The 16187-nt window shown below is 33.2% G+C and overlaps 1 protein-coding gene across 2 annotated transcripts in view; it reads right to left on the reverse strand.

The window, feature by feature from the left end:
- The window catches only part of TSG101 (tumor susceptibility gene 101), a 30506-nt gene extending 15480 nt beyond the window's left edge, over nucleotides 1-15026 (reverse strand). The window contains exons 1-3 of one of the 2 annotated variants that reach the window (XM_072543980.1): nucleotides 14843-15026; nucleotides 5764-5848; nucleotides 1834-2063 (exon numbers count right to left, since the gene is read on the reverse strand). In XM_072543980.1, coding sequence (XP_072400081.1) covers nucleotides 1834-2063; nucleotides 5764-5848; nucleotides 14843-14881 — 354 coding nt within the window. In that variant the 5' untranslated portion in view covers nucleotides 14882-15026. Of the gene's footprint in view, nucleotides 1-1833; nucleotides 2064-5763; nucleotides 5849-8942; nucleotides 9068-14842 lie in introns of those variants that run through there. The other variant, XM_072543982.1, reaches the window with a different exon arrangement.
- Nucleotides 15027-16187: the final 1161 nt, after the last annotated feature.

Raw genomic sequence — 16187 nt, forward strand, 5'->3', positions numbered from 1 at the left:
ATGGCCTATTTCGAGTGAATTTAATGCCCATATGAAAACCGTGATGAATCGGCGTGGTCGAGAAAAAGAAAAGCCTGTATTGATAAATATAATGAGTTTCCCGGAGTCCCTCAGGGCTCTGTATTAAGCCCCACATTGTTTATTTTATCAATTAACCATATATGCCACAGTCTTCCCTCCCCAGTCAAATTTACTACATATGCTGATGACCTTTTAATTTATTGCCATCGTGTTGTGACCAGTACTACTTGCAAACTTCTCCAAACATCAGTGGACTTATTACAAAATAGATCGACTGCCATCGGCCTGTCCCTCTCATCTACAAAATCACAACTCATTAAATTCACCAGAAAAACACTCTCCACTGCCCCTAAAATCTTAGTGAATAACCACCCTCTCCCAGTCGTCGATCACCGCAAAATTCTAGGACTAATATTCGACTCCCGACTTTCTTGGAAACTACATATTCAGGAATTGTTCAGGGGGTTGGTTGTGCGGTTACCACTACGGAAACAGTCGTTAGTTCATGTCAAATACCTGCCACATGCAGCGTTTACACTGGTGAACTGTATGCTATTTACCAAGCCTTCAAACTCTGTACAGCACCCAATCAACATATTGCCATCTGTACTGACTCCCTTGCCTCTATCGAGTCCATCAATAATCTATTTACTAATCACCCTCTTGTAGAAAAAATCCATGACATTTACCAAAATATTATCATCCACGACATCCATATCACTATCATATGGATTATGGGTAACGACAACACCGATCGCTTTGCCAAAGAAGCTGCTGTATCCAATTGTACACCACGTAATATACAAATTGTCAGTGACCTAAAAACTAGTATAAAGAAACTCATACGAAATTACTGGCAGAATCATTGGAAACAATCCACTACATTTTTACACCAGACGATTGAGCGGTTCGTTATCCCTGGTATAACTAGAAATGCGATGGTTGTTGCTAGAAGATTGCGTATCGGTCACACCAGATTTACACATGGTCACCTAATGAATTCTACACCTAAGCCAATCTGTCACTATTGCAAATCTCCACTAAGCGTTCTACACATCCTTGTGGACTGCCCTCATTACAATAAACGACGCCAAGAACTGGGCATGAAGGGCGACATCACAGATATATTATCGAACCAGAGCCAAGTCATCACAGCTATCCAGTTCCTGAAGCTAGAAAACTTACTAAATAATATATAACTATAGTATATTATAATATGTAATTGTACCTTATATATAATAATTGTATCCACGGTGCCTCGTGCTAATGGCCGAAGCTGTCACAAGCACGTTAAATTAAATAAAAAAAAAAATATGCATAATAAACACAGACAGGTAATATTGGCATAATTACTATAAACTTTTTGATCTTTATCTTTATAAGACAGCACCCTAATATGGGCTTTTTTATAATTTCAGCATTTAATTTACTTTGTACCGTTTGACCTGAAGATGCTTTGCAAAGTGTAGAAAGCGAAACCGGTCGTTTTAGTAGTAAAATTAAATTGATTGTGAGTAAGTCTTATTTTATTTCTTTTACCTGTTTCTTTTTTATTTATTTATTATTTATTTCTTTGTGTGTGTGTTTTTTTCTCTCATGATTCATGAATGTAATTAAATTTTTCATGGTTTTCTGTTAATAATTCCAAAAATTCTTTATCTGATAATTTATTTTTCATATATAAATTTATTTTTTATTTGAATTTGAGCCACTTGGCAAAATATCGTCCTTTTGATCAATTTTTGCACTTCAATATACACGTGTATTTATGTTGTTAGACAAATTAAAAAAAAAGTCGTTTCATAAACTTACCGGTACCCAATCATGCAAATATGGCAGATAAACTTTTCCATTTTGATCTACAAACATGGAAACTTTTATGGACATGTCGGAAGTTGGTTTAACATAACAAATGGGAGCATTCTCTGGATGTGTGTCAATTAACCATATACAAATTGGAATATTATAAACATTGCCTTTGTAACGAACAGGAATTGTACCAGATAAGTTAATGAGATCCATTCTTGAGCCATCGTTGAAAGCTAAAAAAATATGAAATTTAAGTTATACGGATATCTTTATTATAGGAAGGTATATATTAAATACAGATACAGACAAATTTTATTGTTAGTATTACAAAATTAGCCAGAGATACTACTAGAGAGTGATCAAAACTATATTTTCTCCTGAGTCTCCTGATTGAAACCCGAAGGGGTTTCCCCCTCCCGAAGATTTTAACATTTCTCGGACTAAAACCGCGTTGTCATGGGCAAGAGCCACACTCGTGTACACGAATCTTAATAACTTCACGACCGTGGCTATCCCTTGTTCGCGAAGAGAGTTTACATGGCAAATATGCAGACCTTGGTGGCAAAAGCATGTCAAGTTGCGTGTGGAGTGATAGCAGACAGGGTTTAAAAATTTAGCAAGAAAAAGGAAGAAAAAGGTTTACAAAAGAGTGGATTTAACAGAAGTCATACTAATCTAATTAAAGACATCTCCAAGTACCCTGATGATGTTAAAAAATTGCTTAGAATGTGGGAACACCATTTTCAATATTTGTTGGAATTTGTTAGCCCCAAAATTAAAAAAAAATCTACTAATATCAGAGAAGCTCTTTTGGCCAAACTGAAATTGGAAATAACACTTTTATGTTTAGTTACTGGAGACTCTTTTAAAAGTTTAGAATATTTATTTGGAGTCTCCAAATTATTCATAAGTAAATTTATAGAAGAAGTTTTGGATGCAGTTAGTGATGCTCTAAAAGAATTTATCCACGTAAACCACAGCATTGCTTTGATGCATTCGATGCATTACTCTTGTTTGAATTTTCGCTATCTTTACTTTTGCTTATTTAATTAAAAGCTACACCATGTTTAAGTAGGAGTACAAATTAGAGGTACCTATTTGCTGATGTTGTTTAAACTTTGAAGCAATTATTGCTCTTTATTGAGTTATTCCGATTCCTATATTAACTTATGCGGCACAAACATGGACAATCACAAAAAAGAATATGAATATACTTAGAGTCACTCAACACGCGATGGAAAGAGCAATGCTAGGTATATCACTTAAGGACAAGAAAACAAACACATGGATAAGACAGAAAACCAAAGTCACCGATGTGGTGCAAAAATCATTAAAGTTAAAATGGGAATACGCTGGACATGTAGCTAGGAGCGATCTAAACAAATGGCACAGATCAATTTTAACCTGGAGACCATACCAACACAAAAGACCCAGAGGCAGACCTCCTATGAGATGGACAGATGATCTGAAAAGGACTGCCGGGAAAAATTGGCTACAAGTAGCGTACAATAAAAAACAATGGAAAGGAAGACTTGAAGAGGCTTATGTTCAGATGTGGACGTGAATGGCTAGACGAAGAAGAAGAAGAAGATTGAGTTTATTAAAATGCAACCAAACATTGCTTTTTGGTGGTAAAACTATATCCCCCACCACAAACTCTACCTGTCTCCTCCCCCTATATTTCTTGTTATTTTCTTGTGCTTGCATCATATTCTAATTTGTATTAAATCAACTGGATTCGATTATTGTTTTTGTAATTCATCAGGTTTAATTAAATCTAGATGAGTGCTGAAGCCAAAGAATCCTGGCTTGAGAATTTATGTAAAGAAATAGAAGATGTAATACTTCACATGATGTAATACACATACTTAAAAGCGCGGACGGAAAAATTTGTGATCACGAATAACAGTGCAAAGAATGGGAGAGATACATCACTGACCTTTTTGATGATGCTTCTAGAGAAAATGCTCCAAATACTGCCTGTGACAACCAGTTAGACAGAGGTCCCAGTATACTGAATTCTGAAGTCAAAAAGGCAATACAGCAAGCCAAAAACAATAAAGCACCTGCACCAGATCAAATCCCTACTGAGCTCACTAAAGAAAAGCAGGCTCACCAAATGCAGCGATTTTAGACTAATCAGTTTGATGAGTCACACACTGAAGATACTCTTACGAATTATACAAAACCGAGTATTCCTTCTATGCGAAAGTAGGATGGGTGATAAGAAATTTGGATTTAGAAACGGTCTAGGAACTAGAGAGGCACTATTCTGTATGCGCGTTCTATTACAAAAAAGTTGTGAATTCCGAAAGAATGTTTATGTTCGTTTCATCGACTTCGAGAAGGCGTTCGACAGAGTACAACACGATACACTTTTCGATTGCCTACGGGCAGCAGGACTTGACCACTATGATATAAGACTGCTCAAATACTTATATTACAATCAAGTAGCCTTTATCCAAATTGAAGACAGTCCGACTGAAAAAATATCCATCAAACGTGGAGTACGACAGGGTTGTGTTTTGTCACCCACTCTTTTTAATCTGTACTCTGAAGAAATCTTTAGGGAGGCTTTGGATGACAGACAAGAGGGAGTAAGACTAGGTGGAGAAGTAATCAACAATATTAGATACGCTGACGATACAGCCATTCTTGCAGAAAATTTACAAGATCTCCAAACATTACTAAATCTAGTCAGTGAAGCAAGTTATCGGAGAGGCCTTAAAATCAACATTTCAAAGACAAAGTGGATGGCAGTTGGAAAGATCAATATAGATCAAGGTCTGATTTCTCTTAATGGTGAGGAGATCGAAAGGGTAAATCATTTCAAATACCTTGGTAGCTGGTTAAATGTAAATTTTGACTCTGATGAAGAGATAATAACCAGGATCGAAATATCACGTAAGGCTTTTATGACCTGGAAACCAGTTTTATGCAACAGAAACCTGTCGATGGATATTCGTAAGAAGGTCCTGAAATGTTATGTGTGGTCCATCCTATTGTATGGTTGTGAGACAGGGACGTAAAAACCACAATGCTAAACAAGTTAGAAGCATTCGAATTGTGGTGCTATAGACGAATCCTAAAGATATCGTGGGCTTCGCACACTTCCAATGAAGATGTTCTTCAAATGATCAATTCAGAAGGTCTGCTCATAAACACCATAAAAAGGAGAAAAACAGAATACCTCGGCCATATAATTAGAGGACCTAAATACCATCTACTTCGCTTTATAATACAAGGAAAAGTGGAAGGAAAGAGATGGATTGGTCGAAAGAAACTTTCATGGCTGCGTAATAATAGACAATGGTGTGGTTCCACAGTAGAAGAATTATTTCGCGCAGCAGCCGACAGAGAAAGGTTTCAAGAAATTGTAAACATGATGACGGCCAACGTCTGAATACGGACACGGCACTCAAAGAAGAAGATGAATGCGCAAGTATCTTTCAAAACATTTCCTAGCGGGAGAATTACCTGTCGACGAGTACACTATGTACCAATATGTTAATAAAAATGTAGACAATGATAAATTATTTTTTTGGTCAATATCTTTTAAGAAAAAATGTTTGACTGTTTTGTCGCTATTTTCAGCAGCACCGTTGCAACGTGTTGAGAAAGGAGTTGAGGTTGTTATATGTTTAATACCATTAATTAAAGTAAAATGTTTAAATTCTTGCGATATTAGCTGCGGGCTATTATCGCTGACAAGTACTTAACCACAACTAGCTTAACACTCCGTAAGTGGGAGGTGAGTGAAGACATTGGACAAATTTCCACCCATTTAGAGCTTTAGATGAAGAATAACATTTTTCCTAAAATTAATCCTAAGTTTTCCATATGGTTCCAACTTATTGAAACATATTCTAAATAAAATGTCTGTCTCATATTTCTGTGTATTCAAAAGTTTATTGAAGTGATGTAATGACTTACTGTAGACACTCTGTTCTGGATGCAAACCTCTGTATTGTGTGGTGATGTTGATTATTTCTCTATACGCTACATCAGGATTGTGATACTGAAAAAAAAATTAATATTATTTCTAGAAATATAAGTACCTATCCTAAAGTTTATAACTAGCATATAAATAGTAGTATACAGTATACAACTTTATACAATTTAAGCCTATGTATAGCTTTTATATGTAGTACTATTTTCCTAGAATCTGCTGTAGGATTAGCTTCAATAATGGAAAATAGAAGTAAACAGTAGTTTACAGTTAGTAAACATTAGTTCTAATCAGAAGCCACACAGCATATTCACATGTACCATCTCACAATCAATGCGTTCAATGAAAAACAAATAAAATAAAAAATCAAATTTTGCAAATTTTTTGAGCGGTCCCTAGGAACCGCCGTGGCGTTATACCGAACTATGTTCCCCATGCGCCATAGCGGTCCGTCTAGCGGTCCTCGTTAACTTTGATTTGTGTGTAAAATCTTCTAGTTTTCTGTTTTATAATGAACGCGCAAAACACATTTTAGTACTTGCAAAAAAGAGTTGGATATCGAACTTTAGTGATGGTAAGAATATTAAATACAGTCCATCTAATTTACAAACCGTTACACGTCATTATCTACGTCAGAGAACCAAGTTGACATAGTTGCCAAAGTATAAAAAAATCCTGAATCCATTTTAAATCAAATAGGTCACATAATTATTATTATACTCTTTACAACGACTAGTTAAATTCTTACTTGACATTTTTGAAATAAAACACACTAATTTTGTTCTAAAAAGAACAGATTTTATTAAATACGTAAAAATATAAAGCAAGAGGTATTCACTTTAAAATTTAAAATAATAAAGTACAAAAAGTGTCAACACCGCAACTGTCAAATAAGTGTTACCAATTTATGCCAAAATTTCACCTTCGTTCGATTACAGTTACAGTGTGTTCCGAACAAATGTTCTTCATAAAAACGCTTTATAATGCATTTATACAAATTAAATGAAACAAATTGTTGTCTATTTCTTTAAGTTAACATTAATAGAAATCTTTAAATATTAGTTCTACGCGTATATAATAAAATATGTCTAGTGGCTGTAATGCCGGTGTACTAAAAGTGATTCTAAAAAAGAACACACCTACCGCCTAAATATTTCGTGTTGGTATCATGTGACGTCACGGGCTATGACGCCGATGACGTGCACAGGTTTGTAAATTAGATGGACTGTAATTCGTTTCGTGCTGTAGTGTAAAATTTGTTCTTAGATTCGTATTGGAATTCAGGTGAGCATCCTTATAACTGCTCTTCAGACTCTATGGAAGATCCAACATACCAGTTGAGCGAAACAGTCCGAAAGCGATCCGCAAAACGAAATAAATGTACAAAACATACCCGCCGAATTACTTCAAAGAGGTTCAGTTGAATCCATTGAAGTACACCCAATACAAGAAGTGACTCATAAATCAAGAGCAGGAGGCGGAGGAAAATATTCAGCAAATATCAGGTATTTTTTCAGACGTTCGAGATAGTGACGAAAACAACGAAAAAATAAGCTCAAGTCACAGTGATTTCTTTTCATTCTTTCTGGATGATGCTCATATCCTACAAATTGATAGACCAAACGAATCTTTATGTGACACAGAAGATTATGAATGGAGATGATATTTCCGAAAATAGCTGTCTCCATGCTTGGACACCAACAAACGTAGGAGAAATGAAGAAGTTTCTGGGTATTCTGTTAGTCAAACTACCTAGACCAGAAACATATTGGAGTAAACGCAAGCTATATCAAAATAGCGTAGTTTCACAAGTTATAGAGTAGAAATCGTTTCGAACTTCTCCTGAATATCTGGCATTTCACACACAAACGATATGTATCCTGAGGGTGATCGTGGTTTTAAAATTAAGCCGTTCATGAATTTATTGATGATTTATTGATGATTATTATGAAACTGCAAAATCCAAATAAAACCCATAAATATAGAGTTAAATCATTCAAGCTTTGTTCCCATAAAGATTATACGAGGAATATAAAATTATACTGTGGCAAGCATCGAGATGCTAAAATTTCCGCCGACTAATATCGTTATGACATTTTCCCAGAATCTTTTGTCCTCCGAACGCACAGTTGTGACCTATAATAATTCTACCTGCTTAGAGCTAGCGAACAAGTTTCTGGATAAAGAAACACATGTTCTGGGGACTATAAGGTCAAATCGAAGAGGCAACCCAAAGGAAGTAACAACGAAAAAGCTTAAGACTAGAGAAATTGCTGCTAAAGAAAATAATCGTGTTATTTGTACTTTGTAGTGGAAAGACAAGAGAGATGTTCTCATGCTTTCATGGCAATCTGTATTTTGCAAACTACGGCGCTGAAAAGATTTCTGGTTGTTGTATTGAACCACGTACGCAGATTTTTCAGCCAGAAAATTCTTCGCCTTCCTGGTTCTCGTTTTCCTTCTACTTTTCCTTGAAGAATTAATTGCAGCAACCCATACCTTTCGCTGTTTCTCATGATGTGACCGAGGTATTCAATTTTGGCTGTTTTTATTGTGGTTTACAACTCTTTTCCTTTTTGTATTTTTAATAAAACTTCCTGGTTAGTATAGGATATCTTCAGGATTCTACGATAAAGCCACATTTCGAAAGCCTCAATTTTCTTACAGGTAGCGTCTGTGAGAGTCCACGACTAAACTCCGTACAGTAGTATAGAAAAGATATAACATCGTAGTAACCTGATCGTCCGTTCAAGAATGAACCATAATAATTGCGACAATCCTTTGTGGATCGTGGCCTACTCAAAGATTCGTCAACATTATGTTCGATTTCTGGCGACCTGTCATCTTTCGATTTTTAATATCGCTCAAGTCAGTCTCAACAGGTGCTCCTATAATTAGCTCTTTAATCGCTAATAATACTAGATACATTTCCAAAATTGTATTAGAAGTTAGTGTTTTTGTCCTGCATTACATTCACATTAAATACAATTTGTGAAAACATTTACATTTTGAAACATTAAAAAATTAGAGAGGTTAAACAAAAATAACAAACAAATAATTGATTAATTTATCACATTCCGTTAGATCTTAAATATGTTTAAAATAAGAATATAGACGATATGTGTTATATTATAATATAAAAAAATTTGAACAATTACATTACCTTTTTCTTCAGATAAATCATCAATTTTGATGTTGCCATAATTAAAATTTTAGGATGAATAACAAGTCTGAATAAAACTTCATCACTATCACATATTTTTTATTTAAATGTTTCTTATCTCGATAATAAGTACATTTTATGTGAATTATAATTACACATATGTGAACTATGATAATAAAGACTTATATATAATCTCCATTTAAAACCATCTGATTTTTTGGTAATAAAATTTTATGTATTAGTCATTTTGATATGAAAAAATTTGTGATTGAAGTGAAATGTATTGGTGTCTTACTATAATGTGTGGTAATTTTTATGTTTAAACATAGGTATTGCAACAAAGAAATGTGTTTGATAGGTATTTTCATTTTAATTTGCTATGTATATAATATTTACTTGGATGTAATTTCAATTTCTTCCACATAAGGGTAGCTAACTTACACATCTAAAAATTTTACAGCGATCTTTTAGATCAAACCTTTAGTAATCAATTTTATTATTTTTAATCTTCAACATCTTGTACATTACTTACTGTATTTTTAGATTTTGTGTACATTTTTAGATAGATTTTTTATCTTCTTCGTTGTTAATCTGTTAAGTGTATCATGGTATTATGATACCTGTCAGAACACCTATTTCATTGCGACAATGTTGTCTTTGTAGCTTGTAGAAGATCTGCCTCTATCTCTTATTATCATTTTATTCACGTAATCTTATCTTATAGTTATTCTTTCCTTTAAGTTAAAAACTGGATAACGCTTTCCTATCTGAGACTTCCCTTTACTTAAAATTCAATATATATTATTCAATATAATCTGATGGCAAGCTTCTTCCTATATGATTTGTGTGTTATTCAGTGTCATTCTTATTAACCAACTTCGTGGGTGTGTCCAAGGAACACATTGTTTATATTTTATTTTGATCCTATCACATGCCTCCTTAAAATTTATAAACAATGAATGGAAAATTACCTTATACTCATAGCAGATAGTCGGGATTCTTTTCATGTAAATGTATTATCCATAAATAATTTATTATTTCTAAACCTGGCTTGATATTTGTGTAGTTTATCTTCCACAGATTTGTTTAGTCTATCTTTTTGCAACCTAACAGTATGTTATAACAGTTGTCCAACACCTAGACAGTTTTAACATGACAATTTATCCCCTTCTTGTATATAGGGCTAATACAGCCTTGGTCCATCTTTTGAGTATATTTTCCTCGTCCCATATACTCATAAGGTTATACACCCTTTGTCGAAGATTTTTAACCTTCATTTTTAGCACTCTGTATTTCAATTTCTCTGAGCCTTTTGTTATTTTTCAGACACATTATATTCTAAATCTTTTCTATTATTCTTCTTTTATAACGAGATTTTCGTTATCCTGTGTATGTTGTCTATTCAATACTTAGTTCCCTAAAATGTCTTTCCCATATACCCATCGCTGTTTTTTTACTCGTTAGTGTTTTGTTTTATTTTTTCATGCACTTAGTAAAATTCTAATATTCTTTTTCAGTTTTTTAACTTCTTTCTTTTTATGAAATTTTTCTTCTATTCCTTGTAGTAAGTACTTTTTCATTGTATTTTCTTTCTTATCATTTACATATCCTTCTCATTTTTCTTATTTGATGATTATAATGCTGGTTCAGGATATTATTGTTCGTTGGTGTATTGACTTATTCTTTTCTTTTAGTATTTAGAGATACTCTTCATCATTTTTTTTTTCTATTTTATTTAGTTTTTCTGTCATATCATCTTTTTTGTCTGTCTTTGGCTTTCTTGTTTCTTTATCCTGTTGTACCATCTAGCAAGTTGTTAGAAAATGAACTGATCTAAATTTCACCTCCCTGCATGCTCCTTATCAGCTTTATATGATTTTGTTTCACTATATGTGATCAAGCTGGTTCATCTGAAAATATCTGTGTTCCTTTATATATTTCTATTCATTCTGAGTACTTCTCAAAAGCATAATTTTTTTCATTGAAAAACTGATTAATCTCTGGCCATCATGTGTTATTTCATGCTTAATATGCTTTCCAGATACTAAGCTACATATATGTAAGAGTAAATTATTTCTTCACTGTTGCATTGTCTTCCTCCTCCTAAGTGCCTTCTCTGTTGAGGTTGGGGATCAATATGGCAAATTTCTCTCTACTCTGGGCTTAATGAATTAATTCATTTCCTTTTGTGTGGGTCCAATCTCTGATGTTTCGTAGCCAAGATTTTTTTTTTTTTTCATTGTTTCATTGTAATCCCGAATTATAACTTTTATACAGTTCTAAACACCTACTTTCAGTAAGTGTTCATATTGGTCCATTAGTTGCTTGTGAAATAGGTGTTTTGTTTCATCATCTTGTTCCTCAGGTAGGGTATATATGTTATACTCATATTCATTTTTCCACTTGTCACTTCCACTACATATTGTCCACATTCTAGCCAAGATAAGATTGAATAACTTAGCTTTCTGTTTAAAAGTTTCAGCAATGATAAAACCTGTTTCTAGCATCCTGTCCTTCACTCCACTTTTAAATAGTGCCATTCCCTTGCTTTTTGATATATCATTTCCAATTAATTTTGTTTCTTGTAGGGACAAGATATAGATAGATAGACAGAAGCAATGGGGTGTCTTTTGGCCTATTCCACTATGATCTTTTCAGATATATTATGGTGCAGACATAAAATGTGCTCTACTGTTTCTTCTTCTAAGTGGCATAATCTGCGTAGGTCATCATCTGTCAATCCCATCAGCTTCAACTACCTATTCAGCTTACAGTGTCCTGTTAGCAGACCTACTATGGTTTTGACCTTATCCTGTCTTTGCTTATTAGGTTAGCTATAATGAACTGTTTTGCCTATCTGTCTTGGTCAATTTCTCCACCATTCCAGAGATTTGTTAGTTACCAACTTCGTTGTATCCTTCTTATTATTACTGCCTCTGCAATGCCACAGAAAGGTTCTGATCCAACAAATGCCCAATGGTATACCCCTGTGCCCAATACCCAGGCTACTGCACTACTACGGGTCTCCTATTTTATTTAGGGCACCCAGACAATCCGGTAATAGTTTAGAATTGACCTCTACAGAATTGAGTCCCTTAAGCACTGTCTGGCTATCTGTGAAGATGGCAATTGAACCATACATTCTTTTCTGCCTTTCTAGGGATAAGATATCCTCAAGTTATATTATTTTTAATTAATTTAAGATTCTCTCTTCATGTTGGGAAGATCTCTTCACAATATCATGAGAAATTTCAAGTTCTAGTTTTCAATCTCTTGTATTTTCAATCTCTTATAAATAGTATTGTTATTATCTGTAGTCTGTATCTTTGGGTTAAAGCAATAATATCCCAAAAGGATTTTTGATTGTCTGATTCTTTAACTATCATATCTTTACTTGATTTTTATGATTTGATCCAAATCATTTTTCAGTTCTTTGGAATTATACTATACTGTGCTTAAATCCTCAAATAGGTTTAATAATATGAATTTTAATACTTTAAGACTAGCTTGGTTATCACAAACATTTCTATAAAATGATTAAATTTTTTTACAAAAATATAAAGATTTAATTACGATTGATAGAATAATATTCCTTGGTATGTTTATGACTATTTAATTGAGAGCTTCAACTGCCTATTCAGCTTACAGTGTCCTATTAGCAGAATTACTATGGCTCTGACCTTTTCCTGTCTGTGCTTATTAGGAATTTCTCCACCATTCCAGAGATTTGTTAGTTACTGCAATGCCACAGAAAGGTTCTGATCCAACAAATGCCCAATGGTATACCCCTGTGCCCGATACCCAGGCTACTGCAACCTTACTACAGGTCTCCTATTTTATTTAGGGCACCCACACAATCTGGTAATAGTTTAGAATTGACCTCTACAGGAATTGAGTCCCTTAAGCACTGTCTGGCTATCTGTGAAGATGGCAATTTAACCATACATTCTTTTCTGTATTTCTAGGGATAAGATATCCTCAAGTTATATTATTTTTAATTAATTTAAGATTCTCTCTTCATATTGGGAAGATCTCCTCACAAGATCATGAGAAATTTCAAGTTCTAGTTTTCAATCTCTTGTATTTTTAATCTCGTATAAATAGTATTGTTATTATCTGTAGTCTGTATCTTAAATTAAAGCAATTGATTGTCTGATTCTTTGACTATCATATCTTTACTTCACTTTTATGATTTGATTCAAATCATTTTTCAGTTCTTTGGAATTACATATACTGTTGTTTAATCCTCAAATAGGTTTAATAAGTTGAATTTTAATACTTTTAAGACTAGCTTGTTCATCACTTAACATTTCTATAAAATGATTAGATTTTTTTACAAAAATATAAAAATTTAATTATGAATGTTAGAATAATATTCCTTGGTATGTTTATGACTATCTAATTGAGTTTTCTGCAAGTTTAGATTAAACTTTGAATTATTTTGTTATAAATAGAAACATTAATTAAAAAAATTAAAATAAGACAAAAAAATAGAGAATTCTTGATTGTTTTGCTTGTCTTCTTCATAGTTGTTAACCTGATGCAGGTATAATGATGCTATTATGTAGCTGACTTTTCCAATATCCCTCATACACCAAGTAGCCAATATAACATCAATTAAGGACAGAACCCTGACCCCCAGCAGGAGGTATGTCCTTCACACTGGAGTAGACTCAAACAACTGAGCCAAACAAATACTTAAAACTCCTTGCCATCTTCAAGGCAAATACTCACCATGGTTCCTAAAAGAAAACTTCCATTCTCTCCAGCAAAACTTCTTTATAACACTGGAAATGAACTTGTTGATAAGTATGTTGATATATTAGAATCAATCCCCATAAAATATCGCTGCTAACAACTGCAAGCCAAAAACGCTAATTAAGAGCTGTTTCTAGTGTAGTTGGTAATACCTTGAAGTATCTCCTCAAGGCTTGTTTGGCTTACCAACAATTCCTCTTGTGTGCTCCTTATCACAATACGACACCTTAACCCCAGCTTTCTAGCACTCCACCACTATGACACCACAAGCATTTCACGCTTACATTTACCACACCCCCTGCCACCACAAAAAAAGGAGCACACTTTTCTTGAAGAGGCAGAAGCCTAAATAAGGTAAAAACATGGTATTAGGTAATAATGATGAAATTACTGAACATTAGTAAATTGGAAGAAGTAAGAATCCTTTAATGATAATCACTTATGAGTACCTATATGTGAAGACAAAGGAGACACATTTGGTATTATGTGGAATGACATTAGTTTAGCTTTATTTACCTACATTTTTTATATCTATTGATCGATTGATTTTTATTTGTACTACTTTGTTTAGCAAATATACTTATTGATGATGTAATTTTAGGTAGAAGCATTGTCTTTTTCTAGTTGAATATATCTATATAAATTAGTTAATAATATAACTAAACAGCATCCCTACACCCACAAATGTATTTATAAACACTAAAGGTGAAACATATAGGTTGTATTATAATTTTAGTGCATAGTTAAAAACACCAATATGAAGTCATATATTTTAAATGTAAAGATGATATTTACCTACACTTTCTGTATCTATTGATTCATTGATTTTATTTGTACTACTCTGTTAAGCAGATGTTATTGATGATGTAGTTTTACATAGAAGCATTGTCTTATTCTAGTTGAATATATATAAATTAGTTAAGAATATAACTAAGTAAACAGCATCCCTAAACCCACATATGTATTTATAAACAATAAAGGTGAAACATAGAGGTTGTATCATTATCTTAGTGCATAGTTGAAAACACCAATACGAAGTCATATATTTTAAATATAAAGATGATATAAAACTACTTCAAATACACTTTTGGGGAGTTAAACAAACCTTGAAAATTGTGTTAATACATAAATTTAAAACTTACAGCAGTAAGCCAAGTCCGAAGTCTTTCATTATCTACCATTTTCTACAAATTAATAATATTTCTTGCCAGCCAAAAATATCCAGATCTAAAGTTCTCGATAATTATAAAAGATCTTATCTTAATTTTATATAAAGTTCAGTAAAATAATTAACTCCTACACACAATCACAAAAGAAAAATGACACTTAAAAACTTGTAATTGTCAAATGTCATGATGTCATAAGGTGTTATTCATAAAAAATATCACAAAATACCGCCATATTTAAATTTGTTACAAATTGAAACATCGAGTTAGAATCTCGAGTAGATTCTAACTCGATGAATTGAAATAAATAAATAAATTACAATACAGTAAATTGTTACATGTAAACTAAATTCATTGTCAAAAATTAGCGACTATATTTTCTTTATTTCTGTGTAGTTATTAAATATAATTTATTTTATATTTACTACACAAGAAACTACATTTTCGAGTCAGGGAACCTTATCTACAGAATTGGAAGTTAGAAGAAATCAACATACAAGATACACCTTCTTCTTCTTCTTAGTTGTTAACCTTTAAGAACTTAGAGTTAGAGGTATCGTAATATTATGACTTTATGAGTTGATCTTTTCGATGTTCTCCATTTTCCTCAATCTTCTGTAATTCTTATATATTATGGCATAGGAACACCTATGGATGCAACAGGGGATTCTTTCCTTGTGTGACAAGCTAATTGAGACACATTGAGACCTCCTTTTCAACCAGGGAAAACAGCAAAACTGGAAAAACCAAAATTTTTATTGGTATAATTTTTTTGACACCAAGAATAACAATTTCCTTAATATTACAGCCCACCAAGTGGTTTCCCAACTCCTTAAAAATGGCAAAGCTTCTGGAAAGAAGAGTTAAACATGAGAAAAGATAAAACCAGACAGTTGAACGAACATTTCAATGATTCTGAGTTTAAATCCGCCATCCACACCATGAAAAATTTCAGAGCACTGGTATTGACTATCTGCGTACAAAAAAATCGAAAACTTTGGATCGAAATCATTAGAGTAGAATCTCCAGATAATAAAAAATTGTCTCTAAGCTATATACAAAACATGGAGACGAGCCAAAGTCGTTGCCTTGTTTATTTATGACCACAAAATCTATCGCCCGAAATCCTTTTCTCTGTCACCCAAATTACTTGGACGCATAATCCTATGAGAATTCCATCACAAATATTGAATCTTATCCAATACCTAAAAGGCATTAATAATACCAGATATTCGGGACAGTTTTTCTGGATCTTACCGTAGTTTACGACACCGTAAACCAGAGGAAACTCTTTCAAAAACTGTAGGACATCACAGGATCA

The sequence above is a fragment of the Diabrotica undecimpunctata genome, chromosome 9 (genome assembly GCF_040954645.1).
Source record: "Diabrotica undecimpunctata isolate CICGRU chromosome 9, icDiaUnde3, whole genome shotgun sequence".
Lineage (NCBI taxonomy): Eukaryota > Metazoa > Arthropoda > Insecta > Coleoptera > Chrysomelidae > Diabrotica > Diabrotica undecimpunctata.